We start from the raw sequence: 11,869 nt of genomic DNA on the forward strand, positions 1-11,869 counted from the left end.
CTATGACAGCTGCAAGTCGCAGAAACGCCGCAGGCAAACTTAAAAAAACCTCAGAGAAAAGCGATGCGAATTTCATTTGTCAAGCTTGGTTACAGATGGTGTTTTCTCCAAATATCGGCTGACTGCCACAACACTGGGTGCACCTGACGTAATCTTTCAGCCGTTGTACCCTAGGATGATGGCGAGAGCCCAAGACGAGAAATGTGCAGTCTCTTTGAGTGCACCAAAGAAGACAGGGACTGTGGATGCGTCGAGCTGTCTCAACTTCAGAGACGCACTATGAGGCAGCGAAGACGCTTTTCTTAAGTGGCTTCTCTTCCCGCGATATTTTGGACAAACTCGGGCCACGGAGCCGCACCCCATTCACAATGTCGCTCAAATGAATAAAAAGTGAACCTTGCCGCCACAAAGAAAACGCAACCGCGTTTGTTCTCTGCGCTCTACGCTATACAAGCAAGTTACAACAAAGAAAAGAATTCACGCAAATCTATGTTTCTCGATGTACACGGTCCTGAAGTGGAAAACGCAGACGAGTGGATGCATGCATGCACAAAGGCGCTACTCTGTCGAACCTCAAATCGTTTGGAGTACAGGACAGATGTACAGTTCGTTGTTTCGCCCATAACAGAAGTGCCCGAAAGTGAGAGACGAAGCTGAGGCCCACAAACATGCTCTCTGTAAGCTTCGCAACTGAAAAGACAAACCCTGCGGTAGATAGACTTGACAACGTAACCTGCGTCGCCGAGGCGATTCTGAGATTTCTCTCGCCTCGGCCAAGATGCCCCAAATCGGTCTCTTTCGCCCGTCCTATCTCCTCTTTTTCCACTTCTCTTCTCGAAATTCGTTTTCGAAAAAACGTTGACGTTTTTCGTTTCTTCTCTCGGATCCTGCTTAGACACTCCCACACCTCCGGCGTGGTTCGCCAGCGAGTCTATCCACCCTCGATCTCTGCCTTTCGTTTCGCAACTTTAAAAGTTTACAGCTCTGAACTCTGCGTGCGATTCGCCGCGTTCTCGTTTCGGCGATAGAACCACAGGCGTCAGATGCATCTCTCCTGCTTCTTGTGGTGACTGCCTCGATGACGAACCCCAGAGGCGGATCTTTTTTCCTTACGCCTCGTCCTCCCGTTTTTCCATCCCCTCGGGTGCCTCGTCCTTTGATTCCTCTTTCTCTGCTGTCTGGCCACTCTCTTCCCCCTTTTCACTTCTTTCCCCTCCTCTCTGTCGCCTGTTTCTGTTTCCCAAATCGCCCTCTGACCCGGCTTCAGCACCCTCGGCTTCTTGACTGTTTCTTCCTTCTCCGTCGTTGTGCTCTCCCTGGCCCTTGTCTCCTTCCTTCTCTCGGCTGCCGTCGTCGGGAGCGCTAAACTCGCCCCCCACTCTATGCTGCTCGGAACCAGCAGCGCCACTGGCCGCGCCCACCGCGGCCGCAACGCCGTCGCCTTGGGCACCAAAGACCTCGAGTCCTGCCACAGGCGCCGGCTCCGCCTCCTGGGTAGCTGGCGCGCCGGGGACCGGCTCAGGCCCCTGGACCAGGACCCCCGCCGCGCGCGGAGACAAAACAGCCTGGGGGGTCCGCAAACCCTGGCGGGGACTCTGGGGAGTCTCTTGAGACGAAACGGCGCGCACCGCCTCCGCAGCCACCCGAAGGGCAGCGCCAGGAGCAACTGGTTCGGCGGAAGCCCTCGCCGGGGGACTCTGGGCGACAGCCAACGGGAGGGCGGCCCGCGCCCCCGGAGGCCCCTCGGACGCGGGACTCCCCTGTGTCCCCGCCGGAGGGTGGGGACTGGCGAGAGCCGGAGAAATCGCAGGAGGACCCTGAGTCAGAGAGGCAGACGGAGGACTTTGCTGGGGACACTCGAGGACAGTGATGTCGCTCTCTGGGGCTCTCACGCCTTTCAGGCAAACAGGGAGGGGGAAGCTCCACTGCCGCTTGACGACGATCGAAATGACTGTGCGGCCAACCTGCGAACGAGAAAAGCATAAACATGCAAAACACGGTCAGAGGGACAAAGAAGAAAAGCGGATCGAGAAGCGGATGTCGGCACACACAAAACATGTGGTGAAGGAGAAAACACAAGCAAGAGCACGACGTTATATGCCGCACACACAAAACACAAAAAAACGCAACAAGGAAAAAACTCATTTACTCAATCAACACACATATATGCTATAAATATATATATATATATATATATATATAAATGCGTCCATGGGTACGTGTATACAGGTGTAAACGGCAGTGGATTCGTCTGGTCTACACAGAGTTCTGCTTGGAGAGAAAGAAAAAAACAGACACAGGCCGATCGCCCCAGAGCGACGGGTCTTCTGATTGCTGCAGGAACTGGAAAGGCACTGAAAGGATTTCTCGTTACCCGATGAAGAATCCGAATGAGGCAACACACCAGGGGTTGATTGCCAACTTCGAAAAGAAATTGAACTGACCTGCAACGCGACTCCCGTGCCTCCGCGTTCCAGTTTGAGAGGCCTCTTCAGCTCCACCAAAGTTCCGAATTTGCTTCGTTGATCCTCGAGCCAGAAAGCTCCCTAAGAAGAAAATGTTTTAATAGAGGAAGTCTGCGGCTTTCCATCTCTGTTAAAGCCTCTGGAAAGACGCCCCAGTCTGTATGAGAAGAACTAACGAAGCGACCACAGCAACAATTCCCGCGCTTGAAAGCTTAAGGGGGGCCCACCGAAACCCAGAAAAGCAAAGCAACTTTGTGCAGCCAGGTGAAGCGATGTTCAGTGTGCGTACACTGCGTGTGCCACCATCAAACCAGATTCCCAAGACGCTCCTCTTTGCCATTCCTGCAGTATTGCAGAAGCCTGTCTCTTGGGTTTCTCTACACCGATACACAATCTAGAAATGATCTCGCTGCCTCCAATGCAATTCTTTCTTGTACGAAGGATACAGAAGCCTCCTTGTGCCCGTTATCTAGGATCCCTTGACCGCAGAAAGAGCCCCGCAAACAGCATTCGATGAAGATTTTCGCGTGGGTATACACGAAGGCGTGGAAGAACCCAAGCGAGCAACCGTCCGTGTGATAGCCCGTATCTCTGTGCATCGAAATGTGTGGTCGAAGATGCCGACGATTACCGACTTGTGTGTAAGCAGATATCTCGAATGGTAGACCGAATGGTCACGGCGATTGTACAATAATTTCCGTTGTTTACCTGGCTGAATTTAATCAGCGCATGAAGTCGAGAGACACTGATGTCGCTGAGGCGAATGTCTGACTCGTGGCCTCGGCCTAAACGCGCTGTTCTCCGAGTCGCCAGAGACACCACATGCAGCCCCCGCCGGAGAGCTGGAGGAGAGGGAGACGACGGAGACGGATGCGAACTTCTAGGTTCTAGAAACGCACACGAACAAAGGGAAAACAGAGGAGAAAATGAGGAAACCGCTCTCGCAAAGAGGACTCCGAGCGCCGGAAAAAACCTACAAAAAAGAGCATATAATGTGCAAGGAGATGATCCCGGGAACTCTGCCAACGGGAGTATACGCACAAGTAAGTCAATAAGTGTAGGCATAAGCGTATATATATATATATATATATATACAGATACATGGATATCTGTTGATCTACCGAGATCACCGTAGAGTGAAATGCAGAAGTCAAGAGTAGGGGCATCAGCGACATGCACGTCGATGCGAGCGCCTCGCACAAAATCTCTTTGAGCTACCTAGAATGATGTATGGGAATGACGGTCGAGGAATCTCAAAGAGTTCGATGACCCTGCCACGTCCACCGTCGACGAAAGCTGGGTAGGGAGCCTTGCACAGTTCGCCTGGAAGGCAAACATCAAAACAGAAAAAAAAAAGCAAGGATTGACAGTCACGCTCGTATCAACTGGTAAGCTGGATGGCAACGAGGCTCTACGTGATGTAGATCCCCATCTCTCTACCTCACCCAGCAAATATGCACATATATATATATATATATACGTTTATATATATATATATATACGTGCAAATGCATATTAACATATTTGCATAAGTATACATATTCTTATGTATATATATATATATATGCTTGTGGAGATATTGACGGAGGTAACACCTTTGAAGAACGAAAGAGAAGAAATCAAGCACCAAGACAAAATTCCCAATCTCTCTAGCAGCCCATGCGCTCTGTTGAACCGCGTCTGCATCCCGACAGACAAATTTGATTTCTCGCGGCGGAATGAGTAGCTGCTCACAGTCGAGAGCGCGCAGGAAGTAGCCGACTGTTGTTCCATCCTGAAAAAGAGACAGATAGGAGGTCAAATGGTCGAGTACTCTGAACCTCTAGCAACAAAACAGAAAGAACGAACACCAAGAAATATACATATATACATATATATATATATAAATATATATACATGCGCATGTATATAGAAGGATATACAGAAGTGCATATATACGTGCGGAGACCTCTAGTATTGACAAACATTATTTTTTGGCTGTGTTTCTCTCTTGTAAGCGCGACAGATCGTAAAAAGATATTTTCGTGTTTCTGCTTGCTGTTGTGTTCTGCCCTCTTTTTTTTCCTCAGTGTGCTAGACTTCATCCTGGGTTTCTGCTCGGAGGCATCACCTCAAGAAAGAGTTTTCACCCGCCATCGAGGAACACAGAGTTTTCTAAAATTCGCTGAGTCGCGAGCTGTCTGTACACGACAACCATGTCCGAGCCCGGCTGGAACGCTAGTCTGAGAAGGTTCTAAACATTTTTGAAACTGGAATTTGACAGACGAATCTCTGTGCTTCTTCAAACCATCAACAGTATGGTTGTTCTCGACAAACCCACGCTGCGTATGTTCAGCCGGCCTTCCATCCACGTCCGCAGGCACTGGAGGTGAACGTGTTGCATGCTTCCTGCATTGAAAAGCGGAGGCGTCAGGACACTGGTCTGCATGCAAGTCGACCTGTACTTTTACACCCCACGATTCGCCCATCGTCCGCATTTCGTACTTGTGTTTTCCCGACACACACTCTCAACACAGCTGGAACTGTACACTCTCCACGTCTACAGAATTCCTCAGCAGACAGGAAGGTGCGTTTTGTACTTGACGATGTGACGCGTCTCGGAATATGTGCAGCCAGTGCTCTCCACTGTCTCTGGGCAGCAATTCCAGAACAGTCTGCACTGAAGTCTCCGTCGCTTTTAGCTCGTCGATACCTTTAGATTCACATGCTGAGATGCCAACGCCGGACGATCTAGCTAGCGGTGAAGATCGCTCACAAAAAAGCAGCTCGACACTTGGAAGAAAAGTACCTTCCTCCACAGCAGACATTTCCACGCGTCGCTGCGAGTTCTTTCGAGTCTGCGCCAGGCTTCGCACGCACCCCACACCCTTTGTCTGCCCTCTGCTGAGAACATGGGCAGGACTGTGTGCGCTTTTGTGTTCCATCACGAACGACATGTTGCGGGTATTTGTTTCATTTCCCGATTCTCTGTCGGAGAGTTACTGAAAAAAGTGCAGTCTTCTCGATCGGAAAAATGCGAGATTTCCTCTCAGGAGGAGTGTCTTCATCCCTCGCGAACAACGTAGACACATACAGCGTGCGCTTGTCCACCGCACAGAGGACGGCGAGATCTCTACCACAGTTCCTAAAAGAAAAGGCTTTCTGCCTTGACAGAAAGGCTCCGGGAGTTCTACCTTTGCAGCGGCAAGGAGCGACGAGTGGATTGTTTCTGCTCTCTGCATCGTCTTCGTCTGGCGCCTCGCACAAACATATCCGACAGGCGGGGCGCTGGGGGAGGAAGCTGAAGAAGAGAACCAGCAGACGAAACGCGTCATGGCTCGCTGGCCGATATAGCGAAGAGCACGTTCTCGGTCGCATGCACAAGACATAGGCACCTCGACTAGCTACTGCCCCCACCTGTTCCCCTCTACCTTGTGTACAGACTAGCCACTAAGAAGCAAGTCTAGGAAAAGACACGTAAAAAGCCGAAGGAACACAAGGAATATCTGAATCAAGCAGGTGAGAAAGTGACTCTCATCACACACAGATGCACACACATGCCTACTTAGAAACAAACACATCCACACAATTACAGATCTACACATCTACATACATACACATGTGAATGGACATGTACAATTCAGTTACGTGAGGCTGGAGACGATTGTCGCGAAGCAAAGTCTGGAGATCTGAGGATAGCTCAGAGAACAGAATAGCCAGTGAATCTTCGATTTCGACGTACCAGCCATAGGCGTTGTTCGGGGCCTCAGACGATTGTCGCGGAGTGGCAGGCGCAGCTGCAGGAGACCCAGGAGATGCAAAGCATCAAAGTGAGGAAGCACAAAGCAGGGAGAGACACTGGAAAGAAAGACGACGGGATTCACCTCCCTCTGTTCTAGATGAAGAGCGTTTTTCTCCCCGTCATGCGCCTAAGAAGGTTGTGCTTTGACACACCCTGATATGTCACTACCGTGCAACTTTGTTCCCGATTGAGAAACCCAGTTTCATCGAAAATGCCGACCGACATATGTTGCATGCACAGGTCCTCAGTAACGGCCGATACAGCACAACAACATCTGCGTAAACATTTATTTTCTCTAATCTGTGGTGAGATGCCGTAAGTCGCGGATAACACGAGCATTCGCCGTTCTCCTGGGTGTTGTACCACCGATTTGGATGTTCACCTTCTCCGCATCCGCACGTACACCTCCTGCGTGCTAAGCTAAAGGACATCTGCACTTACGCCCAGAAAAATCAAGCAACATATATAAATATATATACATATATATATACATATATATATACATATATATATATATATATACATATGCATGGACAGATAGAGATTAGGCGTATGCGGGATCCCTCTGTGTCTCTATGAATAAGCGTGTCGTTGCGCGTTTGCCATGCCTCTCTTTCTCCCTGTGTCTCGTGCCATACGTCTGTAATTTGTAAACCCTAGACTTTAGATGTCTGGCGACTGACTCGCGTCAGACACAATTTTCGAACTAGTTCACCTACGTGCTGGGAGAGAACAGTCGGCCACTAGCAGAGGATCTGGGAGCGCACCGAATGACGGTGACTGTCGCAAGCCTTCATTTCTTCTCGGCCTCTGAGTCCCGCACGCGTCTTCATCGTCCGTCGCAGCTGCCGTTGCTGGCATCTGGCCCGTCTGGGACTGCGGGAGACCCACATCGAGGAGGCCCTCTTCCCGGAGCTGTTCCTCTCTCTCGCCGTCCCCCGCTTCTCCTCCGCCGTCTTCTTCCCTGTCGCCTCTGTCTCCCCTGTCTCCGGCTGCGCCCGAGAAGGGGGCCTGCAGTCTTAGGGGGGCGAAGGGGGCAGCAGAGTTTCCAAGGGAGGCGTTTGGGGTCTGAGAGGCCCCGCTCGGGTCAGTAGCCCCGAGCTGGGCGGGAGCCGGCGCGGCCGAGGGCACCGGCTGATCTACCTGGCTGTTGACGACGGAGAGATTCGGATTGTGGCTCTCGGGCTCGGGCGCGACCGTCTCGCACTCATCTGCGTCTGCCGCAGGAAGGCGGTGCTCCTGAGCCCGCGCGGCTTGTTGGTAGTTCGCCACAAGTTCCTTCACTTTCAGGCGAAAGCGGCCGAGCTTCATGACGTCGCCCTCTCGAAGGGTGACGCCTCCTCGCTCCCGGAGACTCCGGACCACGAGCCAGATCTTCTCGGCGCTTACGCGCGGGCAGTCGCCCCCCCCACCGAGACCCGGCTCTGCCTCCACGCCCGAGGACGCGGGCAGCAGGAGGCTGGCCTGCGGCTCCTGGGCCCGGAGACTCGCGCCGTGCTCGGCGCCGCGGAGCGGAGACCCGGCCCCGCTGACGGAAATGGCAGGAGCGGCTGCGCCGGGTGTAGGCTCCAGCTGTTGGCTTTCGGCGTCGCCTTCGAACGCCGGCTCGGTCCCGGACTGCAGAGTGTGGTGCGGGGACAGAGACCCGCCGTCGGCGGGGGCATCCAGGCCCGGGCCCGAGTGCCGCCGCGGCGGACCCGAAGAGACACTCCCACCAATGTTGGAGACAGTTCCGGGCGCGGGCGAGGCCGCCTGGAGCGGGTCGTTGACCGAAGGCGCGCGACTGGACGATCGGTCCCCCGGTTCGGGGACTTGCCCGCTGCCCGAGCCGGCGAGCGAGGAGACTGGAGCCTCAGCAGTCCCCGCGCCGGGTGCGAGCGACGAAGCGGAAGAGGGATTCGGAGACACCATGCGGGACGCGTTGAGTGCAGAGGCGCTCCCGCTTCCCGGACTCCCGATTCGACTCGTATGGGGCGCGTTCTCGGGCGGAAAGAGAGATTGAGGGCCTCGCGAAAGGCCCCCAGGACCCGCGCCCGCGGGAAGCCTCTCGCCTCTAGGGGAGAGGTCCGAGTCCGGGAGGGAGGCGGCGGGACAGACCGGCGGCGCGGGGTCCGCTGGGCCCTCGTCCTGCGAGGAGACAAAGGGCGAAAACGCCGGGCCTCCTGGTGGCCGGTGTGGGGGAATGAGAGTGTACGGGGCGGCCTGAGACAAAGGCGCTGCGGCCCCCGAGCTGTTGCTGGACCGGGCATGCGACGACGACCGCTGCACCGCCTGAGACGGGTCGATGCACACCTCGGAGGCGTGAGAAGGAATCACGTGGTACGCGCCATTTGTCCACTGCAGCTTGAGGAGAGAGCGGACATCTGAGGCTGGGAAGTCGCGTTGCTGATGGAGAAATTGAATCGCCTCCTCCTCTGGCAGAAGCAGAACGTCTGTCTTGATGCGAATGGCGCGGTATGCGTCCTCTGTGAACAGGCAGGACGAGTGAAAGATGAAAGAAGAAGCAATGCAGAGAAAGCGGCTTCCGAAATCCATGTCCCCGTCTGCGAGTGCGACAGAGAACGCCAAATATCTGCGAGCGGACTGCGTGTGGATCCCCGTGAAGCACTCCACGCAAAGAAGCAGAGAAGAGCAGAGTGTAGATATCGGGACAAGAAGGGAACAGTCTTCGCGAGGAACAGTGAAGCCGAAACCGCAGGCATGAACGACCCAGGCTTGCCAACAGCCTGTGTTAGACCGGCTGCAGCAATCAAGCGCAGGGGGACTGAAGAAACCACCTAGAACACGAGAGCATGCAAGAGCAGAAACAAAGACGAGGAATTTCGACTTACTTAGGCACTGAACTTTGAAGTTCTTTTTGAATACATTTCGAGACTCATAATCGAAGAGGCCATGAGAGTCGCTTGCCCACGTTAAACAAGAAATGGCCATGACACAGCCTCGGTTGCGACTGTTCCCGCGGCCTCCACTTCTTCCGCCGGACGACGTCCGGCTCTCCATTTTTGTTGCGCGTTGTTTCCTCGTTTGGTCGCTTCTCTGCTCTCTCTTGACGGTTTAGGGATTAAACGTCTGAAGTCTCTGCAGCGCGTCTGTCCTGCAGAGACGAGGCTGTTCAGAATCAGCAAATCTTGATTCCGCGAAGAAACGACGCGCTGTCCTTCGGCTCTTCGCCTTTCTGCGTTCGCCGAGCTTCTCCCCTCTGTTCTTTTCCTGGGTCGCAGGCCCTCGCGTAGTTCTCTCTGTCTCCCGATCTCAGCGGCGCTGTCGCACCGGAACCCTCTCGGCAGTGGCACGCTGTATGGACACTCCACAACCGACCCAGTGCAACGTCAAAATCCGGTCCCCCCCAATCCCGCGGTCGAAACGATCTTGGCAACGCCAGTCTTCGAGATTCTTATGGTTCCTGTACATCCCCGCTCTACGGCTGCAGCGCGCTCCGATATTCGCGAGTCCGAGAGAGTGTTGGCCCTGCTTCTCTCTCCCCCCACTTGTGGAAAGGAGAGAGCAGAGACGGTGGGAACGTGCGACGTCCCTCCTCTCTGGGGTTTTGCGGAGCTGAAACCTCGCCAGCGTTGCTTGTTCGACTCGCGGAAAGCCTTGCTGCGGTCCTGGTTGCTCGACTGAAGCCGACAAACGGAACGAATCCTCAATTTGATTTCTTCGCATTCATGTCGCGCCGACGTCGCGTCTCGAAAGGGACGAGCGAGGTGGCGGCTGCCACAAGCTTCCGACGTGGCGAGTCGTTTTTGGTAGGGTGGGCGAACTCTGGAATCGGCGCTTTGGCTATTCCAAAGGAGATGCAGGGGGGGCCTTCCCATCTGAGGACGCCTTTGATGCTCTTTCCGACGCGGCAAAATCAAAGTGGCGCGTCAAGAGTCTTTCTGCGCCGCCTGCAAAACAGCATGCAACAAGCCTTTGACCTTTCTTACAGCCTGCCCTGGGACGTCCGCATCCCAGGAAAATCAAGAATGCCTATCTCAGAATCCTCTCAACCAGGCAGACGACGTCGTCGGCTGTGGAGACTCAGAAGGCTTCCTCCGGCGCCGCGTCGATGTCGAAGTTTCTGCCGTCAGTTTCCCGTTCACGCGGGCCTGGTCCCGCCTGCAGTCACCCCCCGGGAAACGGCTTCTCGGGCACCAAAATGGAAAGAGCAAACGTTGAAGGCGCCTTGCTCTCCACTCAGCGAGATTGTAGGAAACAAGATGCGCGCGACACGAAAAAACCACGGCCAGACAAATCTACTGACAGAGAATGAGAAGAGAAAGAAGAAAGAGAAGAAGGACTCGTGTCCAAAGTCGAATCAAGGCGAAGAACCTGTAAGATCGCACCGCGTTCTCCGGGCCAGGTGAGAATAGAGAGGCACAGAATCAGTCGGCACAGGTTTCTCCTGGAAAACCAAGCACGTTAGAGAAACGACAGGTTTCAGGTTGGAAGAGTCGAAGCACTGGAAGAATCCCGTCTCGGAGATGCATGCTCCCAGTACGACGGTCCTGATCATTTTAGCACCGGCGGAGTAGTGACTACAAGTGTGAAAGCTCTCAGGTTTCCATGAACGGAGTTACATATTAGAATATCTCGCAAGGAAGCTGAAAGTCGACAAAGGGAAGAAGCAACTGCTAGTGTATGGACTTCGATAGTGGTTCTTGTTAGCATAGTTCCGTTTGTAACGAATCGAGTGCCGCGTCTAGGACACTGGCACGAACTGCAGGTGAACGACGCAGACGCTTGTCTCCAGTTTGCTTGGAACTGCCATGAGCGAAGGTGCGATAAAGCAGCCAGTGGCGGAAGAAAGGACTGGGTGAGTGAGTCTCTTTGACGAAAACGTGCTGAGAAAGAAAACTATTTAGACGACGAAAGAGACCTCGAGGAAGCGGAGGCGCGCAAGCGACGGGACAAGACACGTAGCAAAGAGACGGGGGTCCGTGACACGGAGAACCGCGTTCACAGCTTCTGGGATCGTCTGTTTTCTGGGAGTCACACGACCGAGGAAAGCGGGACATACGACAAGGAACGGCAGGGAGGACCGCCGACGGCGTCGACAGGCACTTAAAAAAACGGGGTATGCAGCACCGAACTCTCGTGTGGCGAAACGAGTGAGGAAACGCGCTAACTGGAAAGAGTCAACAAGCCGCGAGAGCGGGGTGTCGGCGCCAAGAACTGTGGAACGACGTGGAAGACAAGAAAATCTATCGGGTTGTTGGGAGTTCGCGCGCCAGGTGTTTTGCCGAGGCCGCTGGAGTGCAGCGGGAAGGCCTGGCGAATGGCAGTACCGAAGTCGTGGAAAGAGTTGGAGAAACCCAGAGATTCGAGAGAAAACTGAGAGAATCTGGCAGAAAAGAGGTCCGGCCAAAAAACCTGTTTCCGAACCAAAAACCGACAACGCAAAGTCTTGCCGCCACTCCACTCCGCTCCGCCAGGCAGATACACATGCAGGAATTCACCGGCAGCGTTACGAACTTTGTGACGGGTGCTGTTTGACGAAACGAATGGGACGCCCACCCGTTTGGCGCAAACGCGACTATCTAGTGAAGAGGGAGGCGCGGAAAGATATTGATTCTTTCCTGCTGAGGAATAGAACGGAGGGATTCTTTTAAAATAGGCAGTTTAGGGAACTACACGAAAG

General features: G+C 53.9%; 2 protein-coding genes across 2 annotated transcripts; one reads left to right on the forward strand and one right to left on the reverse strand.

The window, feature by feature from the left end:
- Positions 1 to 137: 137 nt before the first annotated feature.
- On the reverse strand, positions 138 to 11,760 carry TGME49_287980 (FHA domain-containing protein). The gene is made up of 10 exons (XM_018782015.1): positions 9,078 to 11,760; positions 6,966 to 8,711; positions 6,187 to 6,241; positions 5,639 to 5,745; positions 4,786 to 4,853; positions 4,200 to 4,239; positions 3,684 to 3,788; positions 3,174 to 3,352; positions 2,445 to 2,546; positions 138 to 1,964 (listed from the first exon to the last, which is right to left on the reverse strand). The coding sequence occupies exons 1-10, from the start codon at positions 9,244 to 9,246 to the stop codon at positions 1,110 to 1,112; spliced, it is 3,426 nt and encodes a 1,141-aa protein (XP_018636340.1). The 5' UTR covers positions 9,247 to 11,760; the 3' UTR covers positions 138 to 1,109.
- Positions 9,396 to 11,760, forward strand: TGME49_287990 (hypothetical protein). Its single transcript, XM_018782016.1, has one exon. It carries the CDS (start codon positions 9,915 to 9,917, stop codon positions 10,593 to 10,595), a length of 681 nt encoding a protein of 226 aa, XP_018636339.1. The 5' UTR covers positions 9,396 to 9,914; the 3' UTR covers positions 10,596 to 11,760.
- Positions 11,761 to 11,869: the final 109 nt, after the last annotated feature.

Source organism: Toxoplasma gondii, chromosome IX (assembly GCF_000006565.2).
Source record: "Toxoplasma gondii ME49 chromosome IX, whole genome shotgun sequence".
Classification (NCBI taxonomy): domain Eukaryota; phylum Apicomplexa; class Conoidasida; order Eucoccidiorida; family Sarcocystidae; genus Toxoplasma; species Toxoplasma gondii.